Genomic DNA, 20,601 nt, shown 5'->3' on the forward strand with positions numbered 1-20,601 from the left:
AACAATATGTAGTATAACAACCACTGTTAATTCCTATCATTTTGTTTTGAAACCTTGTATCATTTTTATAGTTCTTGTGTTGTTTTGTTTTGTCTATGTTGTTACTTTATTATTGTTTTTTACTTTCTTTAAAATTAAAGCAGTGTTTGCAAAAAATAAAAAAAAAGAATTTCTATAGACTATATATCTAACAGTATGTTTGCTGTGTCCTAAGGTAAGAATATTTTAAACTATACTAGGTATTATCAATCGCTTACCATAATGCTTATTATAACTTATTCTCCTGTCAGGAATATAGAAGAGCTCTCATTTCTCTATATCAATGAAATACTTGGTATCTTTAGATTATTAAGCATATATCCATACACTAGAATATTATATGGCAGTAAAAAGTAGTGGAACTTTAATACATGCTACAACATAGATGTATCTTAAAAATATTAGCTAAATGAAGGAAGTCAGTCCCCAAAGATCATATATTATGTGATCTATATTATATGAAATGTCCAGGTGTTGTAAAGCTTCAGAGGCAAAAGATAGATTAGTGATTTCCAGGGGTGGGAGGAGTTCTAGGGAAGAGGGAGATGAACACAAATAGTATAGGATTTCTTTTGGAAAGTGATGGAAACGTTTGAAATTGGTTGCAGCAATGGCTTTATGACTCTGTGAATGTATCAGAAGCAGTTGAATTGCAAATTTTTTTCTTTTCCTTTTGCCCTGAGATGGAATCCAGGGCCTCCCACCTGCTAAGCAGTGAATTGCACATTTTGAGTGGATCAATTGTATGGTATGTAAATTATATCTCAATAAAGCTGTTAAAAAAATGGGGACTATTCATCTAAAGAAGACAGGCAATACTAGCAATAGTAACAAAATAGATGATGGAAAATACAAAATAAAGAAGCTATAGATTTTTATTGCTTACTGAAGATGAGGTGAAAAAAATACATAAAATTAGAGATGACTAAGACTACAATCCAAGTAGATTTGCAAACTTGTTCTACTATGAATTGAAATGACACCAAGATAAGAGAGGGAAGGTTTTGTTTGACAGCTCTGTGTGTCACACCAACCACTGTAATTTCGAACTGTCAAAGCCTATTGTTGTTGCATAGCAGAAATATCATGGGTAGCTTCCTTCCTTCCTTTCTTCCTAATGTACTCTGATTAAAATATTTTGCAAAAATTAAAGGGAAACAATGACCATGAATGGCCCTATGAAATGCTTATAAGACAGAAAGTGATTTCAATTATGTCACAAATATAATTCAACAAGGACTAGGATTGAAAATATAAGACTTAAACTATAATACATATTTCTTGTTCTTTCTGCATAGCACACCAGTTTGTCAGCAATGATTTTTCATTCCTATTTAAGAAATTATAATTATGGTGCTTTTATACTTTATTGCACAAGCTCTAAGAGATGCTAAATATAACATAAATTGGTACTGATAACTTATAGGAGAGGCAGTATCTCAGTTGCGGTTATGATGATACTGCTGTCTTGGTTCATGAACACTTAAATTGGAATGAATTTTTCACTATATCTGGTACCATACTTAAAGATTTTCAACATCTTGATTAAATATGGCTAACTGTTGTCACAGACAATGAGCTGTGAAGTATATCTAAAAGTACCACAGAGTAGGATAACTTTTTAAAAAGTATGAAATCCAGGAGGTGGGTACTCAGACCACATATCCAATTTTGAGGTTGAAATTTTTCTCATGAAGAATTCTCTTCAAGAAAATCCTCTGCTAGATATGGTGGTGTACACCTGTAGTCTCAGCTGTTGAAGGCTGAGGCAAGAGGATCACTTGAGCCAGGAATTCAAAGCCAGCCTGGACAACATAGCAAAACGCTGGTCTCAAAATAAAAGAAAATCTTCTCTGTGAAAAATTCTGTCTTATTTACTTATGTGCATACCATTATAGTTTTCAAGAAACAATCCCTTAAGTTAACAAAAAATTATCATTGTACCTTTCTTCAGGCATGACATTTGGGGCATATTACCTCTGTAATTCTGACATCTTGACATTTATTTCTCCAAAGGCTCATGTATAAAATGAAACAAAAAAACCTATAGCCTCAAAATGTATATATTTTATGCTCTGGAGATGATTTATTACGAAGCAAATCCTGCCAAAAGGCCATTTGATAAAATGGTTCTTCTGGACACCTGAAATCCTCACCATTAATATTTTGCCCTCGGGGCTGGGGATTTAGCTCAGGGGCTGGGGATTTAGCTCAGCGGCAAAATCGCCTGCCTGGCAAGCGCAAGGTCGTGAGTTCAGTTCCCGGTACCGGAGAAAAACCGAAAAAAAAAAATTTTGCCCTCTGTGGCCTCTCAGGATATGTTTACATTTTAGCAAGGCTAAGTTGTTTTCTTTTTATACGTGAACAGTCTCTAACTGTGTAAATGAAATGGGCAGCCTCCACCTATAAACTGCTGGGCATCAGCTAAAAAAGGCTGGCATCAGGAAAAGAGTCCAAGGTGCTACTTTAGTAAACCACTTTAGTAAGGATGTCAGCAACATGGGCTGCTGGGAATAGGAAGGGGGTTGGGAAGTGATATGTGTGCCCATCCTAATGGCAGCAGCATCTGCTGCATCTGCATCTTGGGTACAAATATGAACAGCCCTTCATGCTAAATGCTAGTAACTAAACCAGTTTTTAGAAATCTATAGGTCAACACATTGCAAGCCAAACAGCATAGTTCTAGAAGTCTTATGAGGCCACAGACTACTAGTTTGAATCCCTAAACTTCCCAGAGGAAGTTGCAGAATATTGAGCACAAAAGTTGCCCTTTTCCTGGGTAAACGTGGAGTTAATGGCAAGAGGAATTCTCACCTCTGCTCTTAGGCACCATCTACAGCGAAGCTTGCCACCAAAGCTGGGTCAGCTCCCTCCCTGAAGAAGGACTACAAAACCAATGTTCAACCCTCTCAGCATGTTTAGAACAAGCAGAGGCCCTGTCCCTGCCCATAAGTTACAAGCCAGTTTTCCAAGTGGAATCAAATCATGGGGGAGGATGCTGCAGTCTCTGTCAGGATATTAAGAGCAGAAGAGTTATGAGATTTCTACCTTAGTCTGCTTTCCTCCTGTACATGGATTGGCATTGGCTTCTTCAGTGAAAAATCACTGGGAGCCTGGAGTACGACAGTCAGGGCAAGAGGTTGGGTGCAGGTGTTATATCCGCGACTAAGGCAATCGAGGCTCTACAGTGGGTAAGAGGATGAGCTTTGAGGTGAACTGCCTGAGGTCACTTGCTTGGAAACTATCTGAGCTTAGGCCATTTGCTCAAGTCATCTGTAAAATGAGGATAATAAAATAGCTACCTACAAGGTTGTCGTGAGTATTAGAATAGGACACAATTAGTTGTTAGCTGTTATGAGGGGATATTGTTTTGGAAAGTTCAGGAAAATGTGGATCAGAGAAGCTAACTGGCTTGTCCAAAGTCACACTACTTTGAAAAAAAAGGAAGGTGCTGATATTCAAACTTTAGTTCATCTAAATCTAAATTCAGTAAAACAGCATTCTGATCTTTTTGCCCTACCTTCAAATTTTCTCATGATGCTGGGTTTGTCTGATTATTTAATATAAATGATTTGCTTATAACCAGGTTTTGCCACAAATCCAGGCTACATTTGAATTCAATATATTATACTAAGCAATGGAGATAATTCTAGGCAAATAATCTTAAGTGATTAAGATTGAATGGAGAGCAGGCTCAAGGCAATGGGTGAAAATAACCAGATAGAGCTATAGCCACATAACCCAGAGAGCAGGGGAAAAGAAAGTCTCTCCAGAAATAATGAAGCCCAAATAAAAAAGTTTAGCCTTTTACTAGTGAAAATGGAAAGCATTTCAGTTGGTTCTTGTTTGGGGACGTGTTAGCATCAGTTCAGGTTTGAGGAGCAAACCACACATTGAAGCCTAGAGACCAAAGAGTCTGCCTGGACTACATGATCTTGCTAAATTAGTGAATATCAACAAAGTCACTCTGAAATATTTGGATTAGTTCAACATTTTTCTGTCAGCAAATGCCTTTTAAAGAGCAGGTTATTAAAGAAAAGTCATGATCTCAGTTTACAAGCAGCGTAATGATCATTTAGAGATAAGAAAACCAGAGCTGGAACAGATTAAGCCTTTTACAAGGTCACCCAGTGAATTGGCGACAGGGTAACTAGATTTAGATCCATGTATGTCAGTGGTTAGGTCTGTGATCCTGAAATCAGATTCCCTTGAAGCAGATCCTACATCACCTCCTGTATCCTGTATTACTTGGGGAATTAGATAGTACTCCTGAGCTTTGGTTTCCCCATATATTCATTTATGTACATATATGTGTATTTTTTGTAGTACTAGAGATTGAATTGTAGGCTTTTGCACTGAGCTACATCCCCAGCCCTTTTTAATTTTTTTTTTTTTTTTTTTACTAAGTTACATGGTCTTGCTAAGTCGCTATGTTGCCCAGACTGTGATTGAATTTGCCGTCCTCCTGCCTCAGCCATCCAGAGTGCTGGGATAACAGGTGTGTACCACTCCTGGCTCAATTTCCTCATTTCTCAGATAGAAGGAAGCATAGTTTTTGCCTCACTACATGGTTGTTCTGAGTCTGTGATCTATGAAAAGCATATGCTACAAAGCCTGGCGCATTGTGAGCACTCAGATATCAGCTCTTCCTGAGACTGGCAGCCAGCTCAGGGATCTTGTAACTGCACAAATCCCATCAGTCAGGTAATAAATAAAAGGCCAAAATGGGTCCAAATGGGCTGTTTATTGAGCTGATATGTCAAGTACTTGTAGATCTTTTTACCTGCCCTCTTGCCCACCAGCTCATGGCAATAAGAGCCATTGGCAGCCCACACTTGGCAGGCTCGTCCCAGGCCTCAGTCTGGGCTTCTCTTGAAACAGCCCCTCTTGAGTATTGGAGTTCATCAAAAGCAGGTAGCAAATAGGGTTTCATCAGGATACCCAGACTCTGTGGACAAATTTCAAAGAGATTCATTAGCCCGTTCTTTGTTGTACGACTATAATACCTGTTAAAGAGAAAGAACAGTCTTGAGGACTTGCAACAAAACTGAATGAAGCCTGAGCAATAATCCGCCTGGCACACATTCTAACTTACACCAAAGTACTGTTAGCTAACTAGTGCTTGAAAGAGCCAGTGATTTCCTTAACTCTATATTCCATCAAGTGATACATTGCTATTTTGTATATTCTCTACCCACATTTTTCATATCCACATTTATGCAGTCTGTAGGCTTCAAAGTCAGTTATAGAAGCCAGGCGTGGTGACAAACACATAATCTCAGCACTCTAAGACGCCAAGAGAGGAAGATTGTAAATTTGAGTCCAGACCAATTTAGTGACTTAGTGAAACCCTATCTCAAAATTTTAAAAAGCTAAAAAGAAAAAGGTTGGGTATATAGTTCAGTACAAAATTTAGGGGCTGGGGATTTAGCTCAGCGGCAAAGCGCCTGCCTGGCAAGCGCAAGGTCGTGAGTTCGGTTCCCGGTACCGGAGAAAAACCAAAACAAAACAAAACAAAACAAAACAAAACAAAATTTAATCCTCAGTAGTGGAAAAAAACTCAACATAGAATACTGCTTAAGCAAGCAAGCAGAAAGCTATTAGTCTATATTTTACAATTCTCTCCCTATTTGGCTGCCTTCCACATCAGGTAGAAATACTGAGCACTGCATTCAGACACTAAGCATGGGCAACTGACTCAAGATTAGTTATGTAGATAACCATGAAGGCCAGTCTTCATGTCCACTTGACAGGTATCTGTTGACCTGCTGCTTATTTGTTGGCCTCTTGGCCAGAGCTGAGCATTCAGGTGTGATCAATACACAAGTCAAGGCTTTGTCAATTAAGATTACTTTTGCAATGCATTGTCCAAAGTATAGTTGCAAGTGTAGCCCTGGTCTTTCATTATGAAGCTGGACCCTTTGATGACATTTGTATGAAACACATAAATTTAAGAAAGAATGTCTGCAAATAGCAAGGAATTGGTACCACCAAACTCTAGCACTTAGTTCATTTTGCCCCTGCCACAACCTTAGGAAAGACAAGTATAACTGCCCTCGCTTTATGAGGATGTAAAACAGAGGTTAGATGAGGATGTGTAAACAGAGGTTAGATGTTTTGATGTATAAAGAAAGATTAGATTGTGCCACTAAAAGCTAGTTGAGTAGAAAAAGGAGTAGAACTGGGATTCCTGAAAGGCAGTTTACCAGGGAAGGACATCACTATTCTTTCCTCTTGTTGAGCAAATTCTTCTACTTTCTCCAAAGGGCCCACTGCTGTAGTTTGGCTCTGAAATGTCCCTCAAAGATCCATGTGTCAAAGATTTGGTTTCCAGAGTGATGATCCTGGGAGAATGTAGAACTTTTAAAAGTCAGAGTCTAATAGGAAGACATTACATCAGTGGAAGTATGTCCTTAAAAGGGATTGTGGAATACTGGCCCCTTCCTCTTCTCTCTCTTTCCCTACCCAATCACCAAAAGGTGAGCAGCTTCCTCTGCCACCTGCTCCCACTGTGATGTTCTGCCTTACCACAGGCCCAAAGCATCAGGACCAACTGATCGCAGACTGACATCTCTGACTCTTGGAGCTAAAATAAACTTCATTCCTTTTTTCAGAATTATCTTAGGTACTTTTCTACAGTAATTGAAAGTTAATTTACACACTTTTCTTTGCCTAAAAAGAAAAATTCAAGTGTATTCCAACGGAAATTAAGCATTACCAGGATTAGTGTTCCTTAAATTTCCTTTAGTCAGTTGTGTTAAAAAATTGACACTTCAAGAAACTTTTCCAGAGACTTCTGAAATTCTGAAAGTCTGAATTTAGTGCTACTTCCATGAAAGTTAAGTATAATAGATAGATACCTGGCTTAATCCATCCCCTGATTCACTCTCAAATGTTCTGGCAACTGCCCATCTTCATCCCCACTGTTTAAGTAAAGGGGCCGTATTTGTACAGAGGTGCTGATTCTAGGTGGATCTTGGCTTAAACTGGGTTAGGAATTTGGAGTCAAGACCAAGAGAGGGGGAGTGCCAGTCTTTGGGCCAGTCCCTAGCCATGCAGATGCCCGGGAGGTGGGCCCCTGGCACCTGGGAAGCCACGTAACATGCTGGCCCTCAGGCCAGCTGCCACTGTGTGGTCGAGAACTATCATGGCACAGTGAAGCAATGACGCAATTGGCCCACCACAGGCCGACTGCGGAGGTGCACCCACGGACGTGCACAAATAATCCCAACATGGATAAACCCCTGGGAATACATGCCACACAACGGGTCGCTCTTGCCTCTGCTGTTGAGAACCAGAAAGGTCTAGAGTCAGCGGAGGAGCAGCTGCTGAACAAGGACCCAGAGAACACTAGAATACAGACTACGCCTGAAGACTCAGAGGTCTAGTTGACTGGGGTCACGAGAGCCATTCAGAAGCTGGAAACCAGGAAGACCTTGTGCAATACCTGGGGTGACCCCCTGGAAGCCATTCTTCCCCTGACAGTACAGGCTGTGGTGGAGGAGTGCATGGAGCTCCAGAGAGGTCTGCACTGAGATTCCTGCTGCCTGTGCTGATGGTTGGGGAGAGAACACTAAGTGGTTGTGTCCTAATCGCTCCTAATGCGATGGAGGCTGGAGAGAAGAAGCTACAAAAAATGGCTTTTGCCCCAGATGGCTCACTTGAGATGTTAGTAAGAATTGCCTCCTTAGTATTCTATAGCCGTGACGAGGAGGAGGCCAAGGAGAGAAAACAAAGAGACTGAGAAAAAGCAGCTGCTTTTTGGTGCAGCACTAAGAGAAACAGACCCTAAGTCTGATTCTTGAGGCCCTAAGAAGAACTCGACCACTACATTCATCTGCTACCACTGTTAAAAGCCAGGTCACCTCAAGAGGAACTGCCCTAAGAAGCCCCCTGGGCCATGTCCTGAATGCAAAGGAGACCACTGGAAGCAGAGGCCCCGGAGCTCAGACCCATCCTACCAGTTAGTCCAACAGGAATGAGGGGGCCCAGGGCATACTCTGCCTTCTCCCTCTGGCCAGACTGTCATCTCCATGGAGGAACCCTGTGTAATCATAACTATACTAACTATAACTATAAAGGAAAAAGAAAACAGCCTGTTGCTAGAAACAGGTGCAAGTCCTTCTTTTCAATCCTGACCTTCCTTCCAGCTGTCACACCTCAGTGAAAGGAGTCACTAGTGAGGAGGTAATCCGCATTTTTCACAACCCTTAGGCTGTAACTACTTGTTAGATCTTTCTTGCCTATCTCTGTCTCCCTGAGAAACCACTTTGAAGATACCACCATGTATTACAGCAGCTATTGATATTTTCCTACTAATCTATCCATAACTGTGTTAAATTTGTAATGTTCCTATCCTATTTCATAATGTATGTTTATTATTATGTGTTTCCTACAACAACCATTGAGAATAGTCAATGATTATTCAATTGGTCACTCACGTATAGCTCTATTTATTTTCTTTAGAAACCACTTTGAAGATACCAAAGTATAGTACAACTGTTGATAATCTCCTACCACTTTTGTCTGTAACTCACTATTATTTGTCTGTTTGTTTTCCTGAGAAACTATCTTGTAGATAACAATATGTAAAACAACAACCATTGATATTTTCCTACCACTTTGTCTGTAATTTGGTAAGCTCCCCTATTACTATGTTATCCTTCTTTTACTCTTTAAAATTAAAAAAAAAAAAGACCAAGAGATTATACTCCCATCCTGGAAAAAAGTAAATCTTAGGAGAAAGAGGCCTCCATGCTGTTTATGTAGACTGATAAGCAGACAAAGCTGTTGCAGAATGAAAAAACCCTAAGTAGACATCAGAGAAGGGCAGATAGATGAGAAACACTAACATCTCCTGGGGGTTTGAGTCTCTAGTTCCAATTTATTCCTGCAGGCTGGCTATTACCTTACCTTTGTGGTCTATGAGTTAGTGTTACTCTTCCAAGTCTGTAACACATGCTTGCTTTCTGGTAAAATTAAATAAAATATCTGTTACTTTTTCACTGTAACATAAAATTGGAATAGTATGCCTACAGGAAATGCTTTTCTGTATGCTAATGGCTGAAAAGGAAGATTAATACAGAAGCATGTGTTTCTTTATTAGCTCCAGGCTCTGGGGGGTTGGTAATTTTAGCAAAAGTCACTTTGCTTCCCTGGTCAATCTGCTCTTTGCCAGGGTTTCTTTTTTGCCATATTGTGTGTGTCCACCAGGTTATCTTATCTTGAGAGATCATGTAGTGGGGAATCATTATTTATTGGATAATAAATTGCTTGACTTGGGGCTGATTATATTGTGATAATCACATTTTACCTATGTATGTGTATGTGTGTGTGAGCGTGCACGTGCACGTGCACACACATGCACGCACACACATAGGTGCAAGATTGAACCCAGCTATATCTCCAGCCCTTTTTTATTTTTTATTTTGAGAAAAGGTCTTGATAAATTTTGCAGGCTGAGGTCAAACTTGTGATCCTCCTGCTTCAGTCTTGCGGAGTGCTGGGATTAAAAGTGTGTGCCGGGGCTGGGGATTTAGCTCAGCAGCAAAGCGCCTGCCTGGCAAGCGCAAGGTCGTAAGTTCGATTCCTGGTACTGGAAGAAAAACAAAACAAAACAAAACAAAATAAAAAAAATAAATAAAAGTGTGTGCCATCACACTTGACTACATTGCTCTTCTTGAGTCTGACTAATCAGTGGTAATCTGGAGAATACTTTCTCTCAATACTTTCTTGCCGCCTGAGGCAGCAGGAAAATCCTTCATGGGTTGCTTTGTTTTAGCTGATGTATTGTTTTAACTATTCTAATTATGAACACTGATCTTGTCCCAAGCCAGGGTGATTATGCTATTTTCACTGTACAAAAGGTTATTTTTGTACCTGGGGACATTTATGCACTATGGGCTGGAAAATGCTCAGCATAAAGTCTGCTGTTATTCATTCACTGAACAAGTAATTATTGAGTTAGTTCTATGTGCCAGGTATATGCTGCATGCTGGATTATAGCAGAGGATATCAGACAAATATCCTCAACCCCATAGATCCTACATCTATTTGAAAAGAAAGGTGATAAACAAGTATAATACCAAGTGGCTGACAGATTTGATGTCTGGAGAGGGCCAGCTTTCTGGTGCACAGGTTTCTGTCTTCTTGTTGTGTCCTCACATAGTAGAAAGGATGAAGAGGTCTCTGGAATTGTTTTATAACAGTGCTAATCTCATTCATGAGGGTTTCATCCATGTAACCTAGTCTCCCCATAAAGGCCCCACTTCTGAATACTAGCACATCAGGGTAAATAAATTTGGAGGTGAGCCAGGTGTTATGGTACATGTCTATAATCCTAGTGCTATGGGAGGCTGAGGCAGGAGGAAATAAACTCAAGCTGAGTCCAGGCAACTTAGTAACTAGTGAGACCAGGTCCCAGTATCACAAAAGAAAAAAATTGTATGGGGGTGGGGGGGACACAAGCATTCTTTCTATAGTAGTTATTGTGTCAATGTCTTTCAGAACCCCAAAAATGCTGCAGACACTTTTGTTATTTCTAATTTTGCTCAGGGAAACCAGGTTGCTGCAAGATTTAAGAGCCCACTGTCTTGGTTCATGATTTTGGTCAGAATATTGAGTTGATAACTGGACACAACTACTCCTAAAAGCATACCATGCAGATAGAAGGAAGAGAGACCACGTGCAGGCTAATGGATTTGATGTTTTGTTTTCACTTACGAGGTTAGAATGAATTCCAGCTGATTCAGATTTTTCCATTTGTGACATGAACCTCAAGGTAGGAAAGTTTATTAAAAATGATTTCATTGGGAGAAAGAAGAATGAATTGGTGGAGCATAGGGTTTTTAGGGCAGTGAAACTATTCTTTATGATTCTGCAGTGCCACATGCATTTGTCAAAACCCATAGAATGTAAAACACAAAGACTGAATCTTCAGGTCAGCTATGAACTTTGTTGGTAATGGTGTATGTCTGCTGGTTAACTCACTATAACAAATGCATCACTGGTGATGATGTTGATAGTATGAAGGCTGGGCATGTGTGGGAGGGGTGTATAAGAACACTCTGTACTTTCTATTTACTTTTACTGTGAACCTAAAACTACTCTCTAAAAGACAGTCTATTTAAAAAATGATTTCACAGAGCTTCTAATATAAACATGTTTGTGAATAAGTAGAACTTCTGATTTTTCAGAATGTTTTTTATTTAGAGCCTTTTTTTTACAAATTTGTAAATTGATTCAGTTTTAATTTTTTATTAGTACATGTTTAGATTATATAATGATTACATTCCTTTTGTGGCATTGGAACATGTACATGACACATTTTAATTCTTTTTTTTCATCTCCTCTCCCTCCTTGCTCCATTTTTTGATCCCTTTCCTATTTGAACAAAATCTGTTTCTCTACTTCCTATTAATCTTTGTTTTCCTCTTTATTTATATTTTAGGTTTCTCATGTAAGAGAAACTATGCGGTATTTAAGCTTGTGTCTGATTTATTTTTACTTAACATTATGCTTTCAAGGTACATCCATTTTCCTACAAATGAAGCAAGTTTATCTTCCTTTATGGCAGAGTACATGGAGATTAAAAAATACACCAAAGTCATTTGATAAGAGAACTCTATGTTAAACTATTTTGTACAGTGAAGATCACTTGAATGAGTGTTTTTTCATGAAAAGTAAAATGAAATAAAGCATCAGATTCATTGATTAATCCAAAACTGCATTTTTAAAAAAGGCACCACAGACCAGCAACACAGATTCTAAGAGCTCCTTAAGACCAACTAAAAATTGGGGGAAAGATTCTCTCAGGTAGCTATAAAATTACTTAAAATAATTGGAGATTTCTTGTGTTTTCTGGTTGTTTTATAACCTGGTGCCAATTGCAGACTTGTGAAAGTAGGTAGAATTTTCTAAGAAGTAGTCAAACAAGCAATATAGCTGAGCTGTAGAGTGCTTGTCTAGTGTATGAGGCTCTGTACCGCAAAAGAGGAAGGCAAAGGGAGAGGTGAAGGAAGAAGGGAGGAAGAGGGGAAGCAAGCCAGATGATTTTATGGGATAACAGAAGACAAAGTGAACCCCCAATCATAGGAGGAAGAAGAGGCATAACTGGCAATTCCGTTCTTGGAGGACTAGATGATCGCCATAGAATGTAATTTAGTACAGTGGCTCATCCTGTTCTTGTAGGTAACTGGATAGTCACAAAGAAAGAGAATTCCACTCAGATTCCAACTGGAATTAGTCTTAGGTAAGACGTACTTTAAGTGCTTTGCAGAGTATGTGCTAAGCTTGTCTTCTTTCTAGAAAATAAAGTACATGGTTTTTGATGTAGCATTCTAGGTGCAAGACGGTTGCCCTGCACAAGAAGAAAATCCTTGAAGAATGAGATTGTATGAGAGGTCATCAAAAGCCCCTAAATAGGACAATGGAAATCATATAAAATGGAAACCAGCAAATAGGTGATTCTGACAAAGTCAAATGGAATCTAAATCCAAGTCATGGTGTTAACAAGCTAGAGAGAATGACCCTTAGGAGGTCAGGGTCCTCGCTGACCAGTAGTTATGGCTTGTTCTAGTCCACCCCCCCCAAAGCCTCATGTGGTCATAGGTGGAGCTTTTTGGAGGTGACTAGCTATGAAGTGTGTGATGCTGGGATTTAAGGATGTGATGCTGGGATCGATTCATAATGTGATGCTAAGATTAAGAGTGTCCACCCTGGGTGCGAGTGTTACCTGCCCTAAGGGTGGATAGCCTGGATAGAATGTAAGGCACAGAGAGAGGGCCACTGCTGTCACTTGCTGCTGCTGCTTCTATTGCTGCTGCTTGTCTTCTGCGGCCTCCTGCCTGCTCTGCGATGCCCCTCTACCATATATCCTGCCTTGGAGTCAGACTATTATGGACCGAAACTTCTACAAATTGTGAGCCAAAATAAACCTTTCCATTTTAACTTTATGTGTTGAGTATTTTGTCTCAGCAACAGGAAAAGTAACTAAGGCACTGGACTGAGGGCTGGGAAGGGAAACAGTAAAACAGTGTGTGTGTGTGTGTGTGTGTGTGTGTGTGTGTGTGTGTGTAGAAACAACTACCGCATAATGCAAGGACTCAGCAACTGTTTGGAATCAATGTGCATGCTCAATCAAATTCTGAGGAAAGAATTTGGGAACTTCTTGAGTTTCCCAGTGGCTTGGGATACAGATTAGCAGAAGAGAAGGACTCAAGTAGTGCTGGTAGAGAACTGCCCAGCGGCCCTCTAAGATGCCCATGACCTCTTCTGCCTGTTCCTCTCTGTAGTCCCCATCATTATGGAGCCATGATGTCATATAAACATTTGAGGTGTTAGTCCTCACTGTGATCAGCACTGGGCCTACATATGCAATGGGTAGAGAGGAGAAATAGTTAGAAAGCAAGGTGTCCCAGTGTGCATGTGGTTACATAAATTTTATGATTACACAAAGGCTTTTGCATTTTAGAAGTTAGGTGAGAGGTAGAAGCTGGTAGATTACAGTTCTAGTTTTCCCAAATCCCACCTCCTCCATGAAATCATACATTAATATTTAGCATATTACCACGATATATTTGTTATACAAAAGAAGGTTTTATCCAAATTGCATATACCCCCTTGTAAACTCATTTAGAAATGGCAATACTTTTAACTGATTCTAGCTTATCAGCCTTAATGCTACTAAGTAAAAATTCTCTGAGAGTGTCACAGCTGAGTAAACATTAAGGAATAACAAGAAATACTTTAGATAGAATAACTAATAAAAAACCATAAGCCAGCCAAGTTCTTTGAGTTTTATTACTTTTAATCCTTACGGTCAAAAGAAAAGAAGAGAAATCCCCTCAGTAAAATTCAGAAATGTGATCTCCAAGCAAAAAATTCCCCTATAACTGAGTCACAGGTGGAAATCCAGGAATTTTTTTTTAATGCCATGGTCAGTTGTTGACACACCAGGGAGATCTACAAACACAGTTGTTTAAATATAACAGATTGCCATTACTTCATGGATTCATTAATCACAATTCAGCTTGTTATCAGGAAAGAAAATTACCAGTGCTATTAAATTTCTACCCCATTACCTTGATTTTTATTTAGAGCCATTCATCAATGATTTTCTTCTTCACTGGAACTCACAAGGTAACCAAGCTGGAAAGTCATCAAAGAAACACAATACACTTGATGATATCTTGGAAATGTAAATGCTTGCTGCAATTTAGTTAATTCACAAAGTTTCTAAAGCATCACAGCAATCTATTCAAGATAGTTTTTAAGCTTTGCTTCAAACCCACCCCATCAGGTATAGACACTTCAAGCAGTGCTTGAGGAAAACTTTTTGTTGTGTTTTGTTTTTTGAGATACCATCTCACTCTGTAGCTCAGGCTGGCTTTGAATTCACTATGTATCCAAGGCTGGCCTCAAACTTGCTGTAATCTTTTGCCTCAGCCTCCTGAGTACTGGGATTATAGGTTCTCCACCACAGCTGGTGAGGAAAACTCTTAAAGTGATAGTTTATAGTAACTGGCCTCCACCACAGTGATGAGACTGCTATTCTCTCAGCCTTTTTGATGGTCCCCAAGTACTATAATCCCTTGCCTAAATGAAAGACTGCTGCTTTCATTTTAATGCATTCTCCAAGAATGTTCCTTTTCAATGAAGTGACTTTCTAGCCTTCCACAGAAAATGTTCAGTGACCCTACCTTTAGCACTGGTTCTGAAACAGATATCCTTTAAGATAAATTGATATTATAAACACATTAGCCAGGCTGGCCATGGTGGTGCACACGTGTAATCCCAGCACTCAGGAGGCTGAGGCAGGAGGATTATTGTATGTTTGAGACCGGCTTGGAGGCTACAAAGTGAGCTCAAGGCCAGCCTGAACTGCATAGTGAGACCCTATCTCAAAAAGACAAAAAATAAAATAAAATAAAATAAACACATTAGCCATCCAATCCACAAATATTTACTAACCACTCTTTATAGGACTTGAGATAGCACAACAGAAAATATAGTATGAGAAGATAGGATCTACTAAAACTTTGTACTGTTGATGGGCTATAATATACACAGACAAAGGAAAAGCTAATGGTCACTGAATGTTGTAGGTAGAAACTGCCGTAGGACGTTAATGACTCACTCTAGACAATGGAGATGAGATGGTCAGGTCATCCTCAGAGGAGAGGAGACGTGAAGTGAGGAGGGGAGAGAAATAAAGTGATAAAGATGGGAAGAATCATTTATATTTGAGAGCTAAACAGTGAATCTGCAATAACTATAAGCCTGTTGTGCATAGTGCTTGTGTGACCACCTTTCCAGTATGAATAAGGTTAGTCCTAACTCAGTACATTTGACTGTACTACTGTCAGTTTGAAAAAGTGAAGCCCAAGTCATGCTTGACTGTATTTGGCTCCATTTGGAATCATACGAAATACAGTCCTGGCTGGACTTACCCTCTATGCTGTTTGTTCCCCTAAGTTTGTTCCCTCCTGTAATTCATCCCAACCAAATCAATGATGAATGATCATTGCTGCATAGGGAATTTTACTGATTGTCATAGCTGGACCTGACCCTTCTCAGTTTAATAGATCTAGGAGGCTCATACGTTCTTCCCTTTAAAAAATGCAGTCTGTAAGAGCCAGCCTACAAGCTTGTACCTGACTAAGGGATGATGAGGATGAAAAACAAAGGGACAGAATTAGGTTAAAATGGGGGAGGGGGTCAAGGGGCTCTTGTCTCCAACAAAGCGCCTGAGTGACTGGTGCTCTCTACTTTCATTCACTCAGACATGGGCACAAGTAATTACAGTAGAACAAGGTTAATCTGCCCCCCACCATCCATGGTACATGTCCAGGTAAACAACAGGCTCTCAGATGTATTAACTTTCCCTGCAGTGTGTCAGCACACACTCATACCACCTTTCTCCCTAGTGCTCACAGAAGAGGCCAATTAGGCCTTAATCTTCCTAGCCGGTCTCCCACACCAGTCAGTTTTTCTGTATCTTAGTTCCGGATAATTAGGTTCATGCAATCCAAATGGTGTTAGTAAATCATAAATTACATTATCTACAAGAACACATTTTTGTTATTTCTGCTTGGCCAGTGTCCTGATTGTGCTTTTTGGTGTACCACACCCAGAACATCTTTGATAATGAATGTAGAAGTACAAACTGAGAGAAGAAAGTACATTCAAAAGACATACTCAGTCAAAGAATAACTTTCTGAAGGAGACATTTATTGCTTTCGTCTGATCAGCACCCCTTCTTCTCTACTGATGATAAAAGATAGCAGCCTTGCTGCTTATTTACACAACTTCCTCTTGCCATTCCTTGAAGTCTTGTGGGGTTACCATTCAAAATTTTGGGTCCACCTCCCCAAGCTAAACTCGAGGAGGAAGTTGAATTTTGATAGGAGAGACAAATGACAAAAAGAGGTTGGAAAGTATTAGTACAATGGCAGCGGCCTGGAAAAATTATCCATTAGTTCCTATCCCTTAGAGTTCTCTAATTGTGTCCTGATGAATTTGCCTTTCTGGAGATGTGAGTAGTGAAATCTTCTTCAGCATGTGTTTTTTCATTTGCTGTGCTTCTGTTTACTATTTTTAAGTTAAGTTAGATCTGGGGTTTTTTTGTAGTGTGGCTTACAATAAAAGCGTACTAGTTAGCCTTTCTATTTCAACCTCTAACTAGGGATGTATTAGGGACAGAAAAGTTCAAATTAAGCATCATTGGCAGGAAGCAGGGGTGACACCACATCAGTGACTCTCCAAATGTTGGTTTTGGCATAGTTGGTTTTAGAGAAAGAAGAGGTAAACAGAAGCAGCCAGGGTGAGAGAACAAAGAAAAGGGCAATTTGTTCACAAAGAAAAATTCCCTCACACCACTCATAACAATAACATCAAAACAGACAGGTATCACTATGAATTCATTTTGGTACACCTATATCTCATGATAAACACCTATTTCTAGTTTCACATACGATGAAAAAGCCTTTTGTACTCACAAGTTGTGTGTCAGGTTTCTGAGCTGAAAAAAAAACCAAGAGAGTGTTGTTGTTGTTACTTGCAAGACAGCTAAATCCTGGACCAGAATTCCTTGTCGACTCTCTTTTTCCCATCAACCAACCACTCAAACTGTTCAATGTCATATCTTGAAGGGTTCTGATATGTAGGTTATGGATTCAGCCCTGGTATCACAGAGCCAATAAAGGGGCTGAGATTTTAAAATAGGAAAGTTTGTAATCCAATGTCTTAAATTTTTTGTGTAACAAAATCCCACACAGTATGTGTTATTAATGCCCAATGCAGCACAAAGGACTCACAAGGGAATTCCACTGGATTTAGTGAAAGAAAAATGCTTTCGTCTTATTCAAAGTGCATTTATACATTGGGCAAAGGGGAATGGGTGGATTAAAGTGCAGGTTTGACAGAGAAATAAAGAGACATGAGGGGCTGGGGATTTAGCTCAGCGGCAAAAGCGCCTGCCTGGCAAGCGCAAGGTCGTGAGTTCGGTTCCCGGTACCGGAGAAAAACCAAAAAAAAAAAAAAAAAAAAAAAAGAGAGACATGGAAACAACTGGAAGAATTGAGCAACAATTTTTTTTATGTTTTTAAGCTTTGAAGTATCTAGACATGTTTGGAGGCAAAAGAGAAAGGGCCACTGAAGAAGAAAGGGATTAGCAGAGCTGGCTTTACAGGCAGATGACCTCTGCATTCACCAGGGCCCTACATTTGGCCTTATGCTCTGTTGTCACTCTTGAATTTTTTTTCATTATGCCCCACAGATTTAGTAATAGGTCAGGGACATATTCATGAAAGTGCTCTGGAAGGTGTGAAGCACCATTTGGTAGGCTGATTAATTGCCCCCCACAAATGTTCATCCCCTAATCTGCAGAAATTGTGAATATTTTACCCTATATGGCAAAAGAGATTTTGCCAGTGTGACTAAGTATTTTTAGATAGGGATATTATCCTAGGTTATCTGGTGAATTCAAAGTAATCACAGGAGTCTTTCTGTGAGAGAAGTACCAGAGTTAGAGTCAGAAAGAGAAGGCATGTGACAACGGAAGCCAAAGAAGTAAAGGAAATGTGACCTTGCCATGCGAGGTCATGGGTCAGGGAGTGCAGGTGACTTCTAGAAGCTGGACACTAAGAAGGGAAATCTATTGTACCCTGGAACCCAAAAGGAATGCAGCCTTGCAGATCCATTTTGGTCTTCTGACGTCTAGAATATAATGTTTGTTTTGTTTTTAGTCATTTTTTTTTTTTTTTTTGGTTTTTTTTCCAGTACCGGAAATCAAACTCACGACCTTGAGCTTGCCAGGCAGGCGCTGTGCTGCTGAGCAAAATCCCCAGCCCCTGTTTTTAGCCACATTTATAATAATTTATTACAGCAGCAGTAAGAAAGTAATACATACAAAACTAAGCTACTAGTTTTGTAGAAACCCAGAGTACTGGTAAAGTTTGCAGCAGTTACCATTTATTGATACCTCCTCCTATGTACTAGGCATTATTCTAAGCCCTTTATGTGTATAACTTATGTAGTCTTAAAACAATATTTGAGGTGGGAATTAAGGCCACATAACTAACTAGAATATGTTAGGCTTGGGATTTCAGTCTAGTCTGTCACTCCAAGTTTTTATATACGTTTATCCCCATTCCCATATTTCCCTATAAACTTTCCCGTTTGTTCTGACGCTCTAACGTGCATTATATTTTCATGTGTCAATACATCAGCGGGGGCATAAGGTGGGGCAGGAGATGACACCCGGGATGTATAAAACCAAGGAGGTGAATTTACCCCCGACAGGATGCAGACAACTTCTTAAGGTAGCTGTAATAGATGTGAGGCTACAGGAAAGTAAAGGTGACAAGTGCTTAAGTTCCAGTTCCGACTTGAATAAGTCCTGGGTGAGTCCTGGAGCCGAGAGTGGACAAGGACCTTCGCGGGTCTCCCGCCAACCTCGGATCATTAACAGCCAGAGACACGTGCTGCTTCAGCCGGTCGACCCAGAGGAGGACCGTCCCCTACCCCCGCCCTCTCGGTGTTTTGGAGCCCTCGTGGTCGCGCCTCATTGGCCGCCGTGCAGCCCGGCCCCGGAGAGGCGGAGCCGCCTCCTTAGCTCTAGTTTGCCGTTAGCTGGGCCTCCGGCTCCGCCTTCCGGCCGCGGGGGCCGCCGGGACCACAACTCCCAGAAGGCCGCGCGTCAGGGCGTGGCCTCGGCGGAGGACGCTAGGGGCGGGGTCTCCCAGGCATGAAGCGGGGGCGCGCGGCACTGCTGCCTGAGTCGCTGGTACCACCAAGCGCCCGGCGGTATCCACCACCTCGGGTCGGCGCGCAGACCTCCACCTCTAGAGGTGCTCTGCCGCCGGGCTCGGTCCCCTGGGGTCGTCGCTCGGCCGCCCTCGGTTCCCGGCCCCGAGGGGCCCGGCCGTCCGCGGCGGGGGGAGGCCAGCATGAGCCGGGGGGTCCGCCAGGCCAGCGCCGGGCAGGGGGCGGCGGTCGCAGTGCAGCTGCTGGTCACCCTGAGCTTCCTTCCCGGCGTCGTCGAGGCCCAGGTAAGCCCGGAGAGGGTCCACCCGGCGCCCCTGCCGACAGTCTAGCCGGCTGCGGACTGGCTGCGCCCGGGGCACCCCAGAGGCCGGGCGCAGGTGCGAGCGAAAAGCTGGGGCACCGACCACTCGGTCAAGCGCAGGAAACGTCTGCGAACCCCGGCGTGCGCGTGGATGGCGACACCGTGGTGATGGCAGGCAGGAGAGGAAGATGGTGACGGTCCTCTGAGCCGTTGCGCTTCTTATTCTTGTACTGCTTTCAGCGGCCGGGAGTGTGGCGGGAGATGGGACGGGGTGGACGTCTCGGCTGTCTTCAGGGAACGCACCCGTGAAGTGTCGCCCTTCGCTTCTGGAGTTCCGGAGGTCGGCCGGGAGTCGGTGGAACTCCAGGACCCCCACTCCTGGCCGCCCTAAGACAAAACTTGAGTTCCTTCAACTTGTGCACTAGAGATTCCGTGGCGTTTGGCCTGCTCAGTATCGTTTTGTTTTTACCTGCTTGCCTTTTTGTCTATTAAGCAGGTCTGAAGGGAGGTGCTAGCGGCTGAGTATGCTAGACTTTGGGGGTGTCTTCCTGAAGCGATGAAAAGCAGTCCTCTCGTTATCCTAGAAACCTGAGGGTTAGCCTTGTGCCAGAAGAGCAATGTTTACTTCTTTTTTATTCAGTAGAATTTGAATGGATCGCCAGGTGCTGTTGTCTCCTCTGCACCTGCTGCACAGTGGCAGAACTGCTCAGAGCCAAAAAGAGTGTCTCGGGTGGCCTGATAATGAGGGGAGATGGTGTTTGCAGCAATTAATGCTCATTGCTAAGAAAAATTGACGATAACTCTTGAGTGCAACCGTGTAAACATGTTTTTCTGACTTTATACAGGTACTTCCCAATGGTTTTTATGGTGCCCAGTACCAAATCCCAGAATACCTGAATATTCCATTTGTGTTCATATTTGAGTAGTTTTAAAATGATTTGACACAAATGAGTAAACTTTTGGTTCTGAGTTAGTTAAGGTACAATCTCTATCCC

General features: G+C 41.4%; 1 protein-coding gene and 1 long non-coding RNA gene across 2 annotated transcripts in view; one reads left to right on the plus strand and one right to left on the minus strand.

Moving 5' to 3' along the window:
* Positions 1-4,764: 4,764 nt before the first annotated feature.
* Positions 4,765-19,145, minus strand: LOC102020455. The gene is made up of 4 exons (XR_001231248.1): positions 18,832-19,145; positions 17,037-17,059; positions 14,121-14,187; positions 4,765-4,987 (listed from the first exon to the last, which is right to left on the minus strand). It is a non-coding gene; the product is annotated as an uncharacterized LOC102020455 (long non-coding RNA).
* Positions 19,146-19,267: 122 nt separating this feature from the next.
* Ero1b (endoplasmic reticulum oxidoreductase beta) overlaps positions 19,268-20,601 on the plus strand; it is a gene marked incomplete in the record, with an annotated part of 66,266 nt that continues 64,932 nt past the window's right edge. The window contains 1 exon segment of the mRNA XM_013504712.1: positions 19,268-19,589. Within this exon segment, the coding sequence (XP_013360166.1) occupies positions 19,488-19,589 (102 nt within the window).

This window comes from Chinchilla lanigera, unplaced genomic scaffold (assembly GCF_000276665.1).
Source record: "Chinchilla lanigera isolate Chin_1 unplaced genomic scaffold, ChiLan1.0 scaffold00091, whole genome shotgun sequence".
NCBI classification, from domain to species: Eukaryota; Metazoa; Chordata; class Mammalia; order Rodentia; family Chinchillidae; genus Chinchilla; species Chinchilla lanigera.